We start from the raw sequence: 21,326 nt of genomic DNA on the forward strand, positions 1-21,326 counted from the left end.
TTTGTTTTAGTAAGAATATTCACTATATGAAATTTTTGTTCTTAACTAAAATATTACTGTATGTGTATTAGGGTATCGACAAACACGCGCCATTTCCACTTCGTTTTAACCGCTATCTTGTCTCAGTAGTACGAAAATATAACGAAAGTATCAGATAATATATTGTGCAAGAAAAGTTACTTTAATTAGTTTTCAATAGTCGAATTTAAAATTTAATTTTATAGAATCTAAATCATATATAGTTATTAAATAATGCAAGATAGTGAATTTTGGAGTAATCTACTACAGAAACCAGAGTCTAAAGCAGCAATAAGAAAAGAAAATGAGCACTTAATAACAGAACAAGCTTCTATTTTGAGATATGAATACGTAAAATGTAAAGATGAAATAGATAAGCTTATTGTGAAACTGTGTGATAGTAATATTGGACACTTATATAAGAAAATTGGTCATTTATTTATAACTCAACGTAGCCTAAGAAATATACTAGATTGTGAAGCATCTAAGCAAAATAAAAACTCTAATCTGAATGATTTAAAAGATAAAGTCAGTGAGATACTACAGAAAATTGATAATGAGTATCAAATTAACCCAAAATATATTGAGAAAATAGAAGAAGACTGGGAGAAATTAATTGAAAATTCAAAAGGAGCAAAACTCTCAAAAGAAATAGATTGGAGTAGTATTCCTGAGCAAGAACTAGGTAAACGATTAAGAGGTGGAGAAATTATGCATCGAGATGAGTGGATACCAGGGAATAATAAAAATGAAAGAAGAAAACTTCAACAAAATGAGATTAAAAGCCATTTAGATTTTGGAGAAGTTATTAGAAAGGAAGGGGCAATAGCATTTGAAAAAGGAGATTTTAATATGGCATTAACAAGATATACACAAGGTGTACAATTGCTATGCTGGATAGAAGGAATAAATGAAGAAGATGAAATAAAAAGGACAGAATTACATATTAAATTTTTAAAGAATCAGGCTCTAGCAGCACTTAAATTGGGTAAATACAATGAATGTATAGATTCTTGTAATCAGATATTAAAGATAGATCAACATGATGAAAAAGCTCGTTATAGACGAGCTGAAAGTTATTTTATGCTTGGTTTATTTGAGCAAGCAAAGGATGATTATAGATATATCTGTATTAATGAATATGCTAGTAGTTTTGCAAAACTAGCTGCAAAACAAGGACTAATAAAATTACTAAAGGAATCAAAAAAGAATAAAGATAACTCAAAAAAAATTGTGAATAGAGTTTTGAAACAAGAAACATTTACCGAAAATAGGCAACAATTGTCACAAAGTACAACAGTAGATAGTTTTGAGTACCCTACTTTTATAAATAATTCGAAGGAAGTATATAATTTAAACAAGGATTTATATAAAAGTGAACAAATCCAATATAATAAAAAAAATAATTTCCCTTGTTTTGATCTTGAGAGAACAAAAATGATTTTAGAACGTTTACTAGATGTATACACAAGTGAAGATTTTGAAATCCAACTTAGGAAGCTAAGATCTGCCTCAGATTATGATGAAAAACGTCTTTTATTACGACTTCGCAAAGTACTCCCAGATATACAAATCCCAATATTTGCTGAATTTGGACTTGATCCAAATATATGGATTTATCAGAATGCTAAAGAAATTGTTGATTATAGTATTGGGTATTGGAGAACAAGAGATGAAGAAGTATCCACATTAGCTAAAGAAGTTTACCAAGCAATTATGGGTGACATTTTGATAGATTGAATTTTTGCACGAATATGTATATCTTAAAAATGACATTTTTATTGTTTACAAAAAGAAGATATTTATATCCACTTTATGAGACATTAACTATATATATAAATATTTAAATGATCTATATTTATTTATATATATGACACTGAAGAATAATTCTATTATACATCTTCAAATGTAATAATTTGGAATAGAAAAAAAAAGAACTTAATTTTTCTCTATTTAATAATAAAATATATTTCAAAATCTCAAGAATATAAACTATTAAGTTATATAAGGGATAATTGTCCTATTATTATGGGCATGTTATCATTGAAGAAATATATTCTCAAATAAAGAGATTACTTCATCTCTAATATGCATGGAAGATAATAGGATATTTCCTAAATCAATTTTTGCCTAGGGCCATAGTTTATTAATATAATAATAATGAAATAAACATTGTTTTTAGGCAATAAAGTTTATAAACATATTACTGTTATTAACTCTGTAATATCTCAGATACTCTTATAATCTTTTAGCTCATCACAAACTTGTATCAGGAGCCAAGCGTTATTAGATATATATCATCACTGATCATTACAAAATCTAATAATTGTCTTACTAAAATTTTATTTATACAATCTCTTAGTAATGAATTATAAAATCAAAGTACTTTTTTTTATTAAATAGAAAGAAAAATAAAACAAATATATAAAGATAATTCAATATCTGTTTATTTAAATAAAAACCAATTATAAATATTAAAATGATTTAGTTTTCATATATAAATCTAAATATCTGGTTATTTTCAAATATATTAATTCCGAAATACATTAATTTTTAATTAAGTATAATATCTAATGATCCTGTTTCATCTTTTATTGTTTGTAATCCCACTATACATGATTCAACGACAATAATATCCTTATCATTTAAATATTTAGATAATGTCTCAATTGCTAATTTTCTAATCCTAGATACTTCTTCCTTACTATCTTTATATTTTGATGTGTCACAATATCTAGGATCATTTGAACCAACTGAACCTAATGCAAAAGCAGCTTCATGTCTTACAATTGACTCTTCATTTTCATTCATTATTGTGCGTGCTAAACTATCGGCACTACTTAATATCTGTAATTGGCCCAAAACAAATGCACATTCATGTCTAAATATAGCTGAAGAATTATCCATTTCCATAGCTGAACAAATACTATTAGTAATCAAATTTATTAATTCCTTATTATTATTTATATTATTTTCCTTAATATATTTAACATTATTTATATTAGTTAAATTAGCCAAAATATTTCTCAAAGCAAATAATGCACCATAGCGTTGTTCTAAGGGAATTGATATATCCAATAGCATTTTAGAAAATATATCAACTTTACTTTTTTCTCTTATTGATATAGGTAATGTTGGATCTACTGTATTAAATAAATTATTCTCAGATGATACAGATATATCTGATTCTAATTTACTACTATCTTTAAGTAACTTGTTCTGTTTATTTTTTAAAGAATGTAATGCTAGATAACAAGTCTCAGCAACTACATTAGATGGATCATTCAAGAATTTTTCAATTACTTTAATACTTGAATTATCACCAATTGCTGCTAATGCTTCACCTGCCTCATGACGCACAATAGGAGATTCATTTATATCACTAAGTAATTCGGTCAATTTTGAAACTGCTTTATTTCTACCAATTTGTCCAAGAACATAAGCAGCTTCATGTCTAAATAGTATACTATTTGAGAAATCTAAAGATTTTATAATAATATTTACAGCCTCATCATTACTATAATAACGGCCAAAGAATAGACAGCGAATTTTTGTTGCTATATTTGTATTGTCAGTACAAAGTAATTTCTGAACTTGTTCCAAAGGGAGTATTTGAAATATTGGATCATCAATCTCTACATCAGATTTACTTGATAAAATACTACCTGGCAACATATTTTTAGGTGAAATACATTTATATACCATTCTCTACCAAATTACCTTTATCAGTAATTCCAATAATACAGATTTCAAATTTTTTAGATATCCATACAGCTAATATATCTATTAACTTATAATTCTAATATATTTTACCTAATAAATAAAATAAATATTGTCAATATTTCCACTACTATTTAAAAAAAGTTGTAATATATCAAACTCTTGAATTACTTTTTTAGACTCGATACCACCAAAAAACGGCGCCGTTATCTAAAGCTGTCTGCTTAAAGTATAATAACTGTGGTCTTTTTCTACTAATTACCTTAAAAATATTTTTTTAGTAATACTATGGAATTAGTAAAGTAGTTAGTATACTTTATTATTAGCCTTTTAAATTTATTTTATTATTAATAAGAATATACATAATTTTAGAAGATTTTTTTTTAAATAATTTATAAATAAAGCGAAATGTCAAGGGCCTTATCATCATTTTGGATTTCCTTAAGCTCTATACTTTTTTCTGAGCTTGGAGACAAGACTTTTTTTATTTCTGCAGTTTTATCAATGAGTAATCCAGCTATTCTAGTATTTTCTGGAAGTATTATAGCCTTAATATCTATGACATTATTGGCATGTGTAGTTGGTGTTATAATCCCAAGTATTTTTACTCCAAAGTATACTCACTATATATCATCCTTTCTTCTTCTTGTAATTGGAATAATAAATATATATGATGGCATTTTTACTAGTAGAGATACTACCAATAAGGGATTTCAACAAGTGGAGATGGAATTAAGCAACGAGGACAATGAGTTGGGTAATGTCAAAGATACTGATACTAATAATGATATTGAATTATATAAAAATAAAATATTTTGTGAAGATCGAAGTAATTACAGATTTTTAGATATTTTATTAAGATATAAACTATTCAAGTATAAAATAAATAGGATCTTTTTAAAAGCCTTCTGGTTAACTACTATAGCTGAGTGGGGTGATAGATCACAAATTACAACAATAACATTATCTGCATCAAATGATCCATTTATTATATTTTTAGGATCTATATTAGGTCATATAATATGTACTGGTCTTGCTTGTTATAGTGGGAAATATCTTAGTAATATACCACCAATGATTATTTCAATAGCTGGAGGAGTATTGTTTATTTATTTTGGTTTACATGGTATGTGCTCTGGTTTATAATTTTTATAAATAGTGAATAATTTTATTTGTTTATCTTATCTAATTCAAGTAAACAGACTATTTCAATTAAATAGTATACTACATATATTCTCCATTTGGTTGTAATTCGATATCTTTTTTTTTGGTGTTTTGCTAATTACCTGGATATTATTTTGAAGCTAAATAATAATTTTGCAATATTAATATTTTCATTATAGTTTCATTTTACTAATATATATTTGGAAAACTATTAAACTATATATTAAAAACCTATTATTTTAACAATTTGTATAACAATAATTTGCAGAATAGAATTTATTGTATATTTAACGAATTTGAAATTAATATTTTTCAAATTAATTTTATAATTTCAAGTAAAATATTGATTTCAAGTTTGTTAAATAAGAATTTAGATTTATTTAAATTCATATAAATGGTGTATTTACAATATTCAGATGGAATAGTAATAAATTATTAATATCTAATGACTCTTAAAGTTAAATATATTTTAATTACTACACTAGAGAGATATATTACTTTTATTATACATAAAAAGTATTTAATATTTTGTATTTATGCAAGATTAATTAGAAGAAAAGGAACCAGGAATACTATCTCAGAATCCAAATTTGATGAAATATTTAGGTAATGACTCTGACTTTAGTAATTTAAAAAAATTTACTTTATATTTTTGTTTAATTTTTCTCGGGAAATATTTCATTTTATTATATACTGATAACTACTAATATATTTAATATCTAGTAATAAAATATAATTGTATTAAATTGAATTATATAATTTCAAACTCCTATTGAAATTAAAATCCTTTGATATTATTTAATAATAGGGATTTTTAGCTGATAAAGATAATAACATAAATAGAAAATGATTGAAATTATATCTATTTAACTTCAAATTGAAGAGTCTTTAAGATTTAACTCACGTATTAAATATCATAATATATAATAAATCACTCATTACTCATTTAAATAATATTAAATATACATGGGAAAAGTTTTTATATCTATATATTCAGAATAAAATAAAAAAGTTACAGTTAAAATCTTTAGATCTAATTTTTGGAGATATTAGAAAATGGAATTAAAATATTAAAACTTGAATAAGGTAAATTTATTTAAGAGTAAAAATTTGAAGGCTAAGAAATTAGAACTTTTTTCTTTTAATTATATATGAACTTCATTAAGTAATTTTTTATTTAAATAATCTTTATTTTATTTATATTTAAAATTTATAATTATTAAGAAATATTAATTAAGAATATTAGTGATATTAAAAGTATATTAACGTCACTTTCATATTGAATTTCTAAAGTAATTGTTTATAGTTCAATATTTAATTTTTTTATTATTTATTAGTGTTAATACAATTAGTTTGCTATAACTAATTTTTCACTTTGTTATTAGATTAATAGGACAATTTATTTGTGATAACCTAAGTTTAATTATAATTCCATGTATAATTAATACCAAATTGTTACAGAATATCTTTTATACTTAAGATTAATGTTTCAAAAGTACTTTTTTCAATATTGGATACTTTAATTTAAATATTCTTGATTTGTTAATAGTAGAACTAAAGAATAAAAGTAGTTAGCTTTTTAAAATATTGATCTTATCCAGTTATTATATAGAAATCAAAATATTTTTATTAAAAAAGTTATTTTGGGATGATTTCGTTCAACAAAAGTCCTATATCTATTGCACATGTTTCTATCATTGTTTTTGGTGCTTGCAAAGAATACATACTTCTTGGATTATCGATATTTATTGGAGCTTCTATAGATGGTAATTTAATTGTAGTAGAAGTTTTTGTTATATTTCTCATAGATGCCATTGTTATTGCCATATTATCTCCTATCTGTAAATGATCTCAAAAGTTAATATTTTTCATATAAAAAAAAAGTTCTTATTGTATAACTTACCGAAAGCATAGAAAGTGGGCATATTTGTTCTAAAGTTCCAAATTTTTCGCCTCTACTTCTTACCATCTGACTCCATTTACTATTTAATGGTAATACTAATCCAAGTCTAACAATATTATTAACTTGTTCTAGTATTGAAACAGATTGTTCAATCCCTTCTTTACCTGATATATGCAAAGAAATGCAATCTGCAATACCCAACCACCTATTTAATGAGAATGATCCATCATTTGATAATTGATTATCTTTTTTATTTAAATACAAAGACTTTTTCCTTTTCTTTGAGCTATTCAACTTTAGTGTTATTAAACTTAAAAATAACTTTTTGTCATTGCTTCTAGGTACTAAAGAAGCAATATATGCTGCAACTAATAATATTTTAGCAAAATAAGGTAAATCAGTATGTGAAGAGTCTATCAATGAACCATATAACAAAATTTTTCTTGAATTCTTTAATGAAATTAAGTCAGATTGAAATAAATCTGAGATATAATGTGTACCAATATTTCTTATCATGATACTAAAATGTCGTCTTAATCTTAAAATAAGTGCTTGTATTGTATCATGTAAAGTTGTCAAATCACCATCAAGGACACTTCTTGATATATTAACTTCTCCAATACATAAGGGATATAATGCAATTGGCCACATTATTTGTATTATGAAAAGAAGTTCTCTAAAATTCGAGCGTATATATGGGTATAAAGCAGTGAGTATTTCGGCTATAAATTCTGTCCAAAATACATATAAAATATCCTTTGGTATGTAATCTACAATAAATTCACTTTTTTTTTTAATAAGAGGTAAACAAATACGATAACTTTCATTTGAGTCATCCATAATTTCTAGAGTATCTGAGCTATAAGAATCTTTTAGTGATTGGGTTACAATATTATAAACAACCCCTTTTGTTTGAGTTCTGTCACTTTCTAAATATGCACAATCAAATAAATCTTCCAAAATATAACTATTATTAAATGCATTAGTTAAAATTTTATAACATTGAATATCACTATATGATTGAAACCAAATAATTGGTGGTTGAGGGTGATTGCATAGTAAATCATCTGGTATGCCAATATTATCAATAAAAATTACTGATACATTTACTTTTACATCGTCTCTTATTCTACTATTTAATTTTGATAGCCAAAGTACATCCCATAAATGTTCATGCAAAGACAATAGAGCTACCAAAATATCAGGACGATTTTTAGCAATTGTAGATACATCCTTTACAATTAAAAATATCGATTTTCTAGTAGTTGAGTCTTCATTATTATAAATATATTCAGTATATTCTCGTTTCAATAATCTAAGCTGATTTATAAATTCAATTAATTTATGTGTTGTTCCTAATTCAATATCTTCATTGTCATTTAAGCCTTCGGTCTTTGTTTGTCTTCGTCTTTTTAAAGATTTCATTCCATTTTTTTCAAGTATTCTTCTTAACTGCTGAATTGGTGATAAAAATATATTATCAGCTGAAATTTTATTGAAAGTATCTCTTGAATTTGAGAGCCATTTTGAATAACATCCATTAATGATCCCAAAAGGAAAATTAGAATATGACAAAAAATCTCTAATAATAGAAAATTTGCCACTTCCTGGCATTCCTATTATTTGTAAGTAAGGTACTGGATTTTCTACATAGCCAATCATATTTGCTATTTTGAGTATTTCATTTAAACGGGGTTCTCCATATTTAGTATATAACTTGTCTAGAGCAATTTGTATTTGGGGTGAGTAGTTTGATTTTAGTGTATTATGTAACTTTTCATTACTTTTCACATCACTACCTTCCATATGACTAATTTTACCGTCAAATATGCTGGCTTTTGATGCTATTGAAAGTCTTATTTCATCTTGGGCTGTCATGTTCTGAATATTTATTAAGTAATCTGTGGGGTTATGAAGTTCATATAGTGCAAATGGACATTACAAGATCTTTATAATATTACTATGATAATATTACCAATTTATTTATCTAAAAAAATTTTTAAGAGAAATTATATAATTTATTTCGGGTATTATCAGTCCATTATAGGTAACATACATTTATATTAGCCAGTATTCTGCAACATAATACCGCCAAAAAGAAAAAAAAAAATATAATAAAACAAATAAGCTTTAGAAATAGTCACACATATTTTACTTTGGGATATTTCTTCTATTTTAATTCTAAACTTCTTTTGTGTAATTCTAATAAATACAATATTGCATGCATGCAACACGTTACAGACACTTGTAAATGTCATAAAGTTACCGCCATTTAGGCTCTAGTACCATAAACCATTTTCTTAAAAGAGTTCATCCCTAGGTAATTTTAGAACTAGAGTCAAAGTATGGGTGTCAAAGGACTATGGGACATTGTTGCACCTTCTGGATATAGGGTTGATCCTGAGTCTTTAGAGGGTCAAATTTTGGCTGTTGATGCAAGTATATGGTTGAAGCAGTTCTTGACTGGCTTAAGAGATAATGAAGGGAATACACCTTTAGGAGCTCATTTACTTGGATTTTTTAAAAGACTTTGTAAGCTCCTTTATTATGGAATATATCCTGTCGTGATTTTTGATGGTATTCCACCTGAAATTAAGAAAAGAACTCTTGAACAAAGGAGAGCTCAAAAAGAAAAGACTGAAACAGATTTTAAAAAAACAGCTCACAAGCTACTACTCAGCGCAATAAAGGTACAGGCAGTAAAGTCTGGAAAGTCTAAATTAAATTCTAACTTTAAAAGTTCTAAAAGTACTAGATTAGATGATTTAGATACTATCTCAGACACTGAAAAAGAAAAAAAATCAACTAAAACTAAGGAAAGTTTAAATGTACAATATAGGACTAATAAAGAAACTGATTCACTATTTAGTAGCTCCTCAGAAGATGATAATGAAAATAAAGATTACTCAGAGGAAGGAAACTTACATAACCAAGATATGGTATCACACATAAAAGGGTTATTAAGTGAACGTCGTAGACTTGATGAGATACCTAACTTTGATTCAAATATATTTGCAATGCCACATGCAGTAGCAACTAAAAAACTTTCAGGTTTATCAAGTTCATCTTCAAGTATATTTCTTAGTACTGATGATTTAAAAATGCTCGAAGAAAGAGATAATGATAGAATAGATGGAAAAAGATTAATGGAATTACCATTAAATGCAGAAATAGATCCAGATGTATTTAAATCTTTAGATACAAAGGTTCAATACGAAATTTTAATACAATTAAGGGATTCATGGTTATCAGCATCACGAGCAAATGCTGTTAATGCTAGAGATAATATGTCACTATTTAGCAATGTACAAATGGAGTGCTATTTAAGATATTTGAAGATTAATCAAGAAATTGAAAATGTGAAACGAAGAATGGCCAAAGAATTTAATCCTAATGAAGAATTAAGTATAATGAATGAAATAAATACATTAGATAGTACTAACGTTGCAAATGTTCTACCTTATAGTAATTTAGTTCAGGAATCAGAAGTTACAACTGCACAGAATAATATAGATTTATCTTCAATACACAAATTTGATAGTGACTTTAAATATTCTGAAAAAAATTTTACTAATAGATTACAAAATCACAGTCATTCCAATTGGATACAAGATCACGTTTACATGGATAAGAGAAAAACTAAACAAAAAAAGGTTCATTTTTTTAGTAATAAATATGAAAAGGCCGAACCACTTAAATCATCTATTCATGAATTGGAGGATTTATTAATTTTGAATCAAAGGAATTATAAAAAGTCTATGCCAAAGATTACACAAAGTGTGGATGAGCATGATTGTGAAGAAAGAATTAAATTGTTAGCTGAAGATGTGGATAGTTTATTTGAATTAGGTAGTACAGTAAATTGCAAAGTTTTGGGATCAAACAATGAAATTTCAAAGAATGATAAGAGTGACGATGAGTGGGGTGATACGGAATGGGAAAGTGTATCAAGTTTAAAGATAAAGAATGAAACTGATGACAAAAGACTCCTTAAAAATAAAGATAATACTTCTAAAGTAATAGATGAGCCTGAATCCAAAATATCATTAGAATTTATCAACAGTATAGATACTGAGCTTTATTCAGAGGAGAATGAAGAAATTTGTCAGTCTGATTCACTACAAATACACCAAGGAACAAAAGAAATAATAGTTAAAACACTTGAATCTAATAAAGCTTGTAATAATATTGAATTAGAGAAAATTCAAAATGATAAAATTTTACTAGAGACTGAGACACTGCCAGAGATCACAACTAGTCTTGAAGAGAACTTTGAAATAAAAAATATTAAAGTAGATAATGTATATGATTCTACTATACCTGGGAAAATTATAGAAGCATTAGAAGAAAAAACTAAAGACAAAACAAAGCAGAAATTAGATAATGAATTAGAAAATTCTCAAAATAAAGATAGCTTGTCCTATAATCCTAAATATACCAGTGAAGAATTGGACAATTTCCACAAATTATTAGCAGATGATAACATAATCTCAATACTGGAAGAAGAACATGACAAGATAATGTCTAAGTTTCAAGTACAAAGGAGATATACAAATGCAGAAATAACGAAAGAAATTCAATTTCAGGTACGCATGTTATTACAAGCATTTGGAATACCATGGATTGATTCTCCTGGTGAAGCAGAAGCACAAGCATCAATTCTAACACAGTTAGGTCTATGCGATGGTGTATTATCTGATGACTCTGATTGTATATTATTTGGTGCAAAGTGTGTATATAGGAATTTTTTTTGTGGTACAACAGTAGAAAAATATGTTAAGGTAGATATTGAAAACTTTTTAGGTATAAAAAATCACGATCAAATGTGTATACTTGCACTTCTGCTAGGATGTGATTACACAGTTGGAGTTTCTGGAGTTGGTCCAGTCAATGCATTGGAAATACTAAAAGCTTATCCAAATTTGAGTGACATGGAAAAATTGAAACAGTGGTCAACAAATTTAGCAAATCGTTATGATTCTGACGATGGAATAAACTTGCAAACAGATAATATAGTTCAACAAGAATTTAAAAGAGTGCATTCAAACTACAGATATCAATGGTCTTTTCCAAGTGACTTTCCTAGTGATGCAGTAATAAATGCAATTAGAAATCCAACAGTAGATAAATCGATGGAGCCGTTTATATTTGGAGATATTGAGAAAGAGAAAGTTGCTGATATAATGTATCGATATACAACAATACCAAAAGAAAAAGTGTACAATATTTTGGACAAAGTAATCGAAAAAAATGAGGCTAAAAAAACTCCCACCTCTCGTCAGACAACAATAGATAGTTTCATTCAAAGAAAAAGTACTAGTGAAATGAATGTTAGAAACAGAAAAGTTGCTAAAATTATATCAAAAAGGATGAAGAAGGCTATTGAAACTTCTCAATAATGTATATTGAAAGTGAATTACTTAAATAAATAAATATTAAATGTTTAAGATATACTTTTTAAAGATTTTATAGCAATAACAATATAAAAAAGCATCATGCAAAATAAGAAGGTCTACCTTTATAAATATCAAGAATCTCAAGCTGATGTGAACTAAACTTATGTTTATGGATGAAATCCCAACCATCTTGATGAGTTTTGAAAAATTCCTGGATACAAGCTTCTATTTGCCTCTTAATAAGACCAGGAGCTTTTTGATTTGCATTTGAAGCTACAAATGTTATTACTTCAGGAAGCCAAGAAGGTACAGTATAGGGTTGACTTAAGATTAATGATATAAGTCCCAGAATGCCCGATGAAAAAAATAGATCTTCATTTAATCCATTACCATCACAAAGTAAATCAGCTGGTAATGTAATTATGTCCTGAACTTCCGAAGCTGGATTACTTACCCAATTCCTAAATACTCTGATATATAACTTATAATTTTCTTTTGGGATACTTCTGAACAAAATACTCAAAGCTTGCTTTGCAAGTTGTCTTACCTCTGATTGTTGATCGAAAAGACCAAAAATTATGCTATTGAATATTTTCAACTGTAGCTGGGTATTTGCTATATAAACAGCATAATATTCTGCAATGATTGTAAACACCCTTATGCAGAATATCCTCAATCTCAATGAATGATGTGTTCGCCACTTTATATTTGTATCTATCAATGCTTGAAGCTTTTTGTGGCCTCCACTTGTATTAAACTCATATGTTAGGTGAAATAACAATAATCGTAGCACCGCCTTATATGACAAATTTATACTATCATTGTCAATTTGGAGCGTTTGTAATGATGTGATAAAATTCATTAATATATTAATATCAATGGGATGTCCAAATCTCAAAATGTCTGTGGGTTTCAAGTATAATTCCCTCAATATACAATAATAGAGAAAAATTTCAGTGTAGGATGGAATATTTTCCAGTTCTTCAGGATTCAATTGTATAACATTATCAACAAGAGGTAAAATACTCTTGTCAATAAATTCTCTACATATACTCCTTAAATTTTCATTGGTTCCAGATATAAAGTTACATGCAATGATCATTGAATGGAGTAGATTTGAGACTTCTTCACGCACTTGTTTAAAGTTATGTGGCTTTGAAAAAGTTAACTTGAGTAATTCGAAACCACTTTTATATAACTTAATAAAGCAAGATGAATTTACTAGATTATCAGAGCTACTTTGATTCATTGTTATCTCGCGTATTCCACTCTGATAAGTTCTTAAGTACTTGGTAAGATCAAATGTTGATAAGCCATCAATATCTATAGAGTATGTATCCACTTCATTATCATCAATTGAGATACTTTTGTAAGGATTACACAAAAATGAAATAAGAATATTTAAGGATAAGAAACGATCTGGAGTGTACTGAAATTCTTTATTAAAGTACTTCTTCATACTCAGGCAACTGTAGGGAGTAAGGCATATTTTAACACAATCCATGAAATCAAACACAAAATTTGGATCGACTTGCTGAAATTCTGTTGCAAGAATAGGTTTAATACTTGTTGAAAGGTACTTAAAAATAAATTCATCCATCTCATTGTTTAATGTTGATATGGAAAATATTGAAGCAATAATCTCTAATGCTGTAAAGTGTTTTTCTACTTCTACTCTCAAATTAGTTGATGTGTATTCCTTCAAAACTTTTAAAATACTTTCTGTACATTGACTAGATATATTGTCTGAATTACTATCTTTACAATAGTTTCTAATATATAATAATATTAAAATTGACTGGAAGAACATTACGTTTATTATTGATAAATTGTTTTTGGAAAAATACATTCTATGAAAAGGAAAGGGAATATTTATAGATACATAATTAGTAACAAAATCATTCATATAAGTTAGAATTCCTATATTGGATGAAATATGACCCAAGTTCTGCTTTGATTCTTTATTTGAATGGTTTACATTAACCATATTATCAATAATATTTTGTATTGTTTCAGGTTGAATATCATCAATTGATCCAGCTATTTTATTCAATAGTGGTTGTTCAAACAATATACTTTGAATTAAAAAGGCGATACTATGAGATGCCAAAACTTGAATAGGAACATCTTGTCTTTCATCCTTAATACATTTCCAAAGAAAATTCCAATACTTCAAAATAGTGTCGTCACTTATCAAGTTGTATCTAACTTCACTACTCTTGTTCAAAAGTTGATTAATCAAGCCATCAATAAAAAATGACCAAATTATAACTAGGCGTAATTTTCCAGTAATCTGAGTAGAATTTGATACAATATATATTAAATGATCCAAAATTCTGTTAATTATATTATCAAGTCCTAATTGACAAAAATTAGATAAATTTCCTTCTGATATGTTTGAACTACATGGATAAATATCATAGTTTAAAGTAATTGATGGAATCTTCAACTGAAAATGACTGCACAATCGTTGTAATCTAAGATCCAATTTAATAAGACGGAATCTATCATCTCTATTTGGTTCTTCTATGTTATTTATAATACTTTGAAACTCCCGATTTCCTAATATATGCCTATAACAGCTAATCATTTGTAATTGATCAGTATCCTTGGTTAAAGTCAAAGTTGATGAGAGTGCACAAAGACTTACAAAGTAATAAAGAAGATTAAATTTCCCCCACATCCACCTTTGTGCTGTAGTTTCATCAATAGAATAAGCAAATCCCTTTAAGTGGTTACAAAGATAATCTTCAATATCTGCTTTATTGAGGGTAGATAATATAAAATTACAATTAATAATATCTCTTGAATCATTTGGAGAATTTCCAATCTGATTTATATGATCTCCATCTGCTTTCATAATTTTGTAGATTAAAATTGAAGCAAAAGTTTCATATAAAATAAATTCTACTACCGGATATCTTGAATTAATATGAGAATTTAAACACTCTCTTAAAGAAAGCTGAGCAGATTTCCTTACTCCATGATAATAACCTAAACTTAATAATGCCAGCATATAAATACAGTCCTTACGATATCCGTGAAATTGATAAACATGTCTACTATAATTTATTCGCTTATTCCAACTATATTGAATATGTTTTAACCAATACAATCTTGGTATATACATTAGGTATGAATTCTTAGAAATTCCATTTGTGAATGATATCCAAGACATTGTAGTTTCCAAAAATTTAGTATTGTATAGTGTTGATATTGATAAACTAGTAAGTGAGGAATAATAATGATTTAAACATTGATTAATAGTCTTAACAATTTTCTTTCTAAATGTTATCTCATCTGTACCACCTAATTGCAGTTTCGGAGCCATTAAGGTATATTCACTATCTAAATTCTTTGTAACTGATTTGATTTCAGCTTTATTCGAGTTTGAATCGTCAATATATAGTGAATTGTATTTATTATCAAAATTATTCAATGATCCAAAATGTACGCCTGTATAAATAGAAAAGATATGAAGAATAGTTTTTATACAATCTTCATAAAAGGAACATATTAATGGTGAATATTTCTCTATAATTTCAATTGGAGCAACAAGTGGAATATGTAGTGTAGATTTGGAACTAGAGTCTTGACTTACATTTGGGAATAAAGGAGAAAGAGCTTTATGTATTGTTCTTATTGTCGCAAAACATCTTTGAAGAACACTTAACATTGATAAATTCTTAATACTTTGTATAGTTATATCATCATTAATGAAAAACCAACAAGAGCTGAAACTAGAAGTAGTAGTAACCAAATTCTCAAAATTAGAATCAGTTATTTTAAAGTAGCTTAAACACCTTAATACTATCTTCATATTTAATACAATCAATTGCTCTACAATATTTATTGCTGAATGAGAAGGTATATACCATATTGGTTTACAAACATAGTATTCATTATCCTGGTATATTGAGTCGCTTACAAGTGATAGTCGTGAAATGAAATTGGAAATAATGTTTTCCTGAATAAAAAATGGAAACCCCCAAAGAAGTAAAGTTATAGCTATATCTTTATTATCTGAGATCAACGCTCTATCATAAATAGAACGTTCTATTACTTGAATATGTAAAAGAGATTCTATAAGTCTTTGTTGAAGTTTTAGAGCCATCCTAAAGATCTTTGTCTTAGGCTCCAATAATAGATTGCTTAATAAAGATATAATAATATGTAAACTATCAGCATTCTCAAGAAGAATATTTTGGCAATAGCGTATAAGGTTTGATATCAAATAAAGATAATAGATTATATAAGATTCATCTTCAATATCTACTTTTGGGATATTTGAGATAGGAAATATTCCTTTAAATTCATCTGGTAAATTATAGGTTATAGCATTGGAATTTATATGTTTATCCATTGATTTTTGCTGATAGCTATAAGTTATTTTGTTAGCTAGCTTTGGTAAACAAATTTCTAGTGCAATTTTTGGATTGCAAGCACCCATACAGGTAAGTAGTTTAGAGACATGTTTAGAATTTTCTGGGATATAATTTTGGCAGATCCAATCCATGATTGTCGTATAACATTCCTTAATTACATATTCATATCCAACTAAATTGCATTGAATAAATAGCGAAGAAAGAACAAGTCTAAGAGAGTACGTTACACCCATATCTACAGAAGACATGAATCCACCATTCTTTGTAGGTTTAGCTACATTTCTAAGTAACTCAAGTACTTTATCAACAAATGAGTATATCCAGTAATTATAAATATAATGAATAACCGATAATCTAGCTTTTATCTTATCATATAATAACTCATATGACAGAACATTAGTCAAGAATTGAAAGTTTTCCTTTCGTTCTTCATAAATCTCTTTATTATCTTCACTGAATATTGATAATTTAGACTTCCCATCATCTAAAACTTTCGAAATTATTGATAGCGGAATCTCCTTAATCCCCATATCAAACATAGAAGTTCCAGCATATTCCACAAGATGTACTGGATAATTATATAGTGCATATAAAACCTTCAATTGATAATATATGCTATTAACTCTGGTATCACACCCATCCTTGTTCATTATTTTCTTTAAAACTTCATAAAAATCCTCAGAAGCTATTTGACTATCAAATTTGTCTAAATTTATTTTAATATTTTGCAAAGTATTAAACAAATGAGAATAAAATGTTAAAGAATGATTTGTCTTAAATGGATCTGAAACATCAATACCCTGTAGTGTAAGTTCTAACAATCTTGGGATAATTTGTGGCATAAATTGAACTAACAATGGTGATATGGTTGTCAGGATTCTCAAAGCAGTACTCAATTGATGAACTTCACTAGTTGTCTCTAAAGCTGGAAGTATCCTTATATTTACTATATATGGAAGTATTATGTCTGGTAGAATATATATCCATCTTTTAATAGCATCTTCAAAGCGTCCTAAAGCTAGAAGATCTTTACTGAATACTCCTTGTTCTATAATTGGAAAAATAATTGAGAAGACAAATTCATCATCAAATCTACATAATAATCCATGTCTTTTTGATATATAAGTCAGATTTGGACTATAACTTGGAAATTCATTGTTTAAAATTGCATATCTTTCTCTGGAAACTCGCTTACAGTACTGATATGTGAATGACTGTATAAATGTTGATGTATTATGAGAGCAGTTGCTAAAAGATGAGGCATGATTTAGAGGTTGTAATATTTGCAATATAATCTCTATACATTTCATTATCTTCAACATAGATGGGTTTGGGTATGCACTTTTACATATTTCTGAAGATAAAGTTTCATTGAAATCTTCACTCCTATTATTTGTATCTTTTTCATTAAAAATTTCCTCTAAATATAGAGAATTTAGAGAATAAACAAATATTATAGCAAACCCATTATATATATTAATTGGTTTGGCTGTTAGTGGACCATATATCTCACTAGGTAATGTTTCACCAACAAGTTGTGGAACTCTAGGCTGTGGAAGCACTAGAGATGTGCTTCCAGAGCTTGCTGAAAAGGAGTTACTTAATGTAGTACCATCTTTTGATCCTCCAAATGCACTATGAAGTATTGGCACTCCTATATGGTGATATAATACCTGAAAAAGATATTCAAGTTTGTCAAGAATGATATCTGTCATTCTATAAAGTGCTTCATTATAATCTCTTTTGTACCAAGAATATTTAACTGCTCTTGATAAAAGAGCTACCATAACTGAATCCCAAGTCCCTACTATTTGCCTATTGACAAGACTCCATATTTTAAATAGCCTCTGAGAAGTGACAAGTTTATATGCAAATTGTGGTGAACAAGAAGCCAAAAAAATTCTTGAATATATAAAGAATGAAATATGTTTTGTGTCAAGAGATAACCACTTATTTAATAAATTCTCTAAAGTTTCCATTGATATAAAAGATCTATAAGCAGCTAGAATCTTAATAACTGATGATATTTTATCGCGTCTTTTTGATGAACTCATACTTGCAGTCTCCAGGTAACATGTATATTCGCTTTCAATCATTTCACAAATCACTTCACAGTCAATTATATTCCTCATAAGAGTATCACTTTCACAACTTAGGAAAAGATCCGGGTTCTCTTCAGTTTTAGTTATATAAGGATTCTCCCACCAATTTCTAGAATATAGTTTCTTATAATTATGAATATGTGAAACTAAAATACCTGATATACGGAGCCTGATCCCAAGAATGACATTCTTGTCAGAGAATATCGTCCATAGCCCTTTGATTATTTGCACTCTAATGAATCTGCTGATATAACCCCTATATGATAACTCTTCAAATTTGCTAGCTAAGCGAATTAGCTCTGCCAATTTCCCATAACCTTCAAGTAGTGATTTGTAGTTCTCTATGAGATAGATCAACCTATCTAAATGTAGTGTAGTTTCCTGCTCATAATTTTCTTTTACAAAACTTGGGAAGTAATCCTTATAGTTCTCTATAGAATCCAACATAGAAATATTTAAACCTCTCAACTACAAACCTTCCCTACTATTATTGAGATGAACTTGCACTGAATCTTATAGATTATGTGTAAATATTAAAATTTCCAGCTTTAAAGAGTGAAATTTTAGTATAGAATTTAAAATATTACACCTTTATTTCCTTGGTTTGTTCTAGCGCTAAACAAGTTTATATACATCTTTAAATTTAGGCGGTATTTGCATACTGAATAAATTTCTAAGGTGGTGCTCAATAGAAGATCTCAGCTTTTGAAATAGTGCTTATATAATGTCTCTTTTTAATAATATAGGTACCGGGTCAAGTGGTTTGTTTGGAAACAGTGGGAATTTGAATATAAATACAGGAATAACTCAGGGATTGGGCATTGGGAACACAACTGTATCACCTTTGGGAACCTCATCTCTAGGGTCTCAAACAAACATAAATAATAATAATATTAATCAGATACCTTCCTTGAATACTCTTCCTGTGCAACAGAGACAAGAATTAGAACGTTTTGAGAAACGTAAAATATCTCTTCAGGATGGTACAAGCCTAATGAGCCCAAATATGATAGCCCTAACTTATCAACTAGATAGTAAAGCAGCTGAGAAGCAACAGGAAGTTGATAATTACATCTATTATAATATGAATGATGAACAGATTATTAAAGAGTTAAATATAACTAAAGAACGAAATCCAGATCCTAATAAATGCTATACACTACCTCTAAAAGGATTTGGTGAACTAGTCATGCGTGAACAACAACAAAGAAATGAGTTAGAAAATTTGCTTAACGACATGAAGGCAGTCAAAGAAGAAAATTTAAAACTTTTAGAAATGTTAAATAATAAGACTTTGATACGTATTGAAGAATGTAAGAAGAGACATCAACATATAATTCATCAATTAGTTCATATTTCATGTATGTTAGAGGAGTATGGTGAGAAACATAATTTAGCTCAGATTAATCATCACTTAGATAATCAATTGAATCAAACATTACATAGGATTCAAGAAAATCAAATGAGGTTAGGAGTATGGCAAAGCATTATGAATCAGATTAACACAGATATAAAGTGTATTGAAGATACATTACAAGATGATAATCAAGTCTCTAATAATAGCCTATGTGAATCAATTGATTTAGAAACCATTTTAGAGACTTTAGATAATCAACAGTCGCTATTAGAGAATTTAGATAAAGTATTAAGGCAGGACGTCCATACCATAACCCAATTGACCTCTAGAGCTTGATATAAAGGAACGTTGAAGTAATGGTTCTTAACAGGAGACTCCATATATATATATATATATAGTTAGTAGTTAGATATACCTTAAGCCTTCAAAGACTTATAATTAGGGTAAAGAGTCCAGATAAAGTTTTACACAACTTTAGTATGTAAATGTGCTAGAAAAAAACAAATACTAGTATTTACTATTAAATCAAGTGTACTTATGTGTTAGTTATAGATTATTTAAATAAAGAGTCTTATTTGTACAAAGGAACTCAACTAATTGGAGTTATAGAAGTATTGTAAAACTCCTAAGTATTTCATATTCCCCTTGATAATATCCATAAACCAATTTAAACTTAAGCTTTGTATGCTCTAGATGCTCTTCTACCTCTAGCTTTCTCAAACTTACGACCTTTAGAGTGTACACGTGGTCTACTTGTGCTTTTAGGTAGACCTGGAGCTTTTCCAAAGAACTTTTCTTGCTTTCTTGACTTTGTAGGACCACGTAGTAGAATTACATTTGATCCTGTTGGAGCACGTAAAGCTAACTGATCGAAAGTTAGGCATTCACCACCACACTTTTCAATGTGTCTTCTTGCATTTTCAGTAAATCTCAGAGCGCAGACTGACATTTTAGGTAACTTTAGTACTCTAACATCATCGGTAACCGTACCTACTACAACTGCAATCTTCCCCTCTTTGCCATGCATCAAAGATAGTAGACGAGATACAGAAATTGGTGCCTGAAATCTCCTGGCCATCATTAAACGTCGCAATACTGTTGAGTTAAATGCAGAATCTGTACGACGTGCCAAGAATCTATATAATTTAACCAATAATGCACGATAAGGATTTGTTGATCGAGACTTCTTAGACTGAGTCTTCTTAATACGGCCACCAGCCTTCAAATCAATACCCATTCTCGAATTATTTACAAGAAAATTCTATTTCTTAGTAAGATTTA

At 27.9% G+C, this 21,326-nt stretch overlaps 8 protein-coding genes across 8 annotated transcripts, besides 24 other annotated features; 4 read left to right on the forward strand and 4 right to left on the reverse strand.

The window, feature by feature from the left end:
* The first annotated feature begins 202 nt into the window (after positions 1-202).
* Positions 203-254: a sequence feature (AT_rich).
* Positions 253-1,758, forward strand: CMU_012510 (TPR repeat-containing protein; the record flags this gene model as incomplete). The annotated part of the gene is made up of 1 exon (XM_002140890.1): positions 253-1,758. One exon carries the CDS (start codon positions 253-255, stop codon positions 1,756-1,758), a length of 1,506 nt encoding a protein of 501 aa, XP_002140926.1.
* Positions 1,406-1,427: a sequence feature (AT_rich).
* An 88-nt stretch (positions 1,759-1,846) lies between the features above and the next one.
* Positions 1,847-1,890: a microsatellite.
* Positions 1,891-1,968: 78 nt separating this feature from the next.
* Positions 1,969-1,990: a sequence feature (AT_rich).
* A 170-nt stretch (positions 1,991-2,160) lies between these two features.
* Positions 2,161-2,188: a sequence feature (AT_rich).
* Positions 2,189-2,404: 216 nt separating this feature from the next.
* Positions 2,405-2,529: a sequence feature (AT_rich).
* A 42-nt stretch (positions 2,530-2,571) lies between these two features.
* CMU_012520 (PBS lyase HEAT-like repeat family protein) lies at positions 2,572-3,723 on the reverse strand (the record flags this gene model as incomplete). The annotated part of the gene is made up of 1 exon (XM_002140891.1): positions 2,572-3,723. One exon carries the CDS (start codon positions 3,721-3,723, stop codon positions 2,572-2,574), a length of 1,152 nt encoding a protein of 383 aa, XP_002140927.1.
* Positions 2,957-3,031: a sequence feature (AT_rich).
* Positions 3,724-3,793: 70 nt separating the features above from the next.
* Positions 3,794-3,852: a sequence feature (AT_rich).
* Positions 3,853-4,066: 214 nt separating this feature from the next.
* Positions 4,067-4,141: a sequence feature (AT_rich).
* A 5-nt stretch (positions 4,142-4,146) lies between these two features.
* CMU_012530 (uncharacterized protein) lies at positions 4,147-4,884 on the forward strand (the record flags this gene model as incomplete). The annotated part of the gene is made up of 1 exon (XM_002140892.1): positions 4,147-4,884. The coding sequence occupies one exon, from the start codon at positions 4,147-4,149 to the stop codon at positions 4,882-4,884; it is 738 nt and encodes a 245-aa protein (XP_002140928.1).
* Positions 4,532-4,555: a sequence feature (AT_rich).
* Positions 4,878-4,912: a sequence feature (AT_rich).
* A 289-nt stretch (positions 4,913-5,201) lies between these two features.
* Positions 5,202-5,298: a sequence feature (AT_rich).
* Positions 5,299-5,391: 93 nt separating this feature from the next.
* Positions 5,392-5,440: a sequence feature (AT_rich).
* An 87-nt stretch (positions 5,441-5,527) lies between these two features.
* Positions 5,528-5,567: a sequence feature (AT_rich).
* Positions 5,568-5,606: 39 nt separating this feature from the next.
* Positions 5,607-5,664: a sequence feature (AT_rich).
* Positions 5,665-5,846: 182 nt separating this feature from the next.
* Positions 5,847-5,867: a sequence feature (AT_rich).
* A 201-nt stretch (positions 5,868-6,068) lies between these two features.
* Positions 6,069-6,147: a sequence feature (AT_rich).
* Positions 6,148-6,211: 64 nt separating this feature from the next.
* Positions 6,212-6,238: a sequence feature (AT_rich).
* Positions 6,239-6,503: 265 nt separating this feature from the next.
* Positions 6,504-6,547: a sequence feature (AT_rich).
* On the reverse strand, positions 6,541-8,683 carry CMU_012540 (uncharacterized protein; the record flags this gene model as incomplete). The annotated part of the gene is made up of 2 exons (XM_002140893.1): positions 6,541-6,741; positions 6,806-8,683. 2 exons carry the CDS (start codon positions 8,681-8,683, stop codon positions 6,541-6,543), a joined length of 2,079 nt encoding a protein of 692 aa, XP_002140929.1.
* Positions 8,684-8,781: 98 nt separating this feature from the next.
* Positions 8,782-8,829: a sequence feature (AT_rich).
* A 75-nt stretch (positions 8,830-8,904) lies between these two features.
* Positions 8,905-8,925: a sequence feature (AT_rich).
* Positions 8,926-9,150: 225 nt separating this feature from the next.
* CMU_012550 (DNA-repair protein UVH3, putative) lies at positions 9,151-12,204 on the forward strand (the record flags this gene model as incomplete). The annotated part of the gene is made up of 1 exon (XM_002140894.1): positions 9,151-12,204. One exon carries the CDS (start codon positions 9,151-9,153, stop codon positions 12,202-12,204), a length of 3,054 nt encoding a protein of 1,017 aa, XP_002140930.1.
* A 21-nt stretch (positions 12,205-12,225) lies between these two features.
* Positions 12,226-12,276: a sequence feature (AT_rich).
* Positions 12,277-12,298: 22 nt separating this feature from the next.
* CMU_012560 (uncharacterized protein) lies at positions 12,299-19,135 on the reverse strand (the record flags this gene model as incomplete). The annotated part of the gene is made up of 1 exon (XM_002140895.1): positions 12,299-19,135. One exon carries the CDS (start codon positions 19,133-19,135, stop codon positions 12,299-12,301), a length of 6,837 nt encoding a protein of 2,278 aa, XP_002140931.1.
* Positions 13,975-13,997: a sequence feature (AT_rich).
* Positions 19,136-19,412: 277 nt separating the features above from the next.
* On the forward strand, positions 19,413-20,381 carry CMU_012570 (uncharacterized protein; the record flags this gene model as incomplete). The annotated part of the gene is made up of 1 exon (XM_002140896.1): positions 19,413-20,381. The coding sequence occupies one exon, from the start codon at positions 19,413-19,415 to the stop codon at positions 20,379-20,381; it is 969 nt and encodes a 322-aa protein (XP_002140932.1).
* Positions 19,566-19,586: a sequence feature (AT_rich).
* A 337-nt stretch (positions 20,382-20,718) lies between the features above and the next one.
* CMU_012580 (60S ribosomal protein L18, putative) lies at positions 20,719-21,282 on the reverse strand (the record flags this gene model as incomplete). Its single annotated transcript, XM_002140897.1, has 1 exon — positions 20,719-21,282. One exon carries the CDS (start codon positions 21,280-21,282, stop codon positions 20,719-20,721), a length of 564 nt encoding a protein of 187 aa, XP_002140933.1.
* Between the last annotated feature and the right edge of the window lie 44 nt (positions 21,283-21,326).

This window comes from Cryptosporidium muris, genomic scaffold (assembly GCF_000006515.1).
Source record: "Cryptosporidium muris RN66 scf_1106632373475 genomic scaffold, whole genome shotgun sequence".
Taxonomy (NCBI): Eukaryota; Apicomplexa; class Conoidasida; order Eucoccidiorida; family Cryptosporidiidae; genus Cryptosporidium; species Cryptosporidium muris.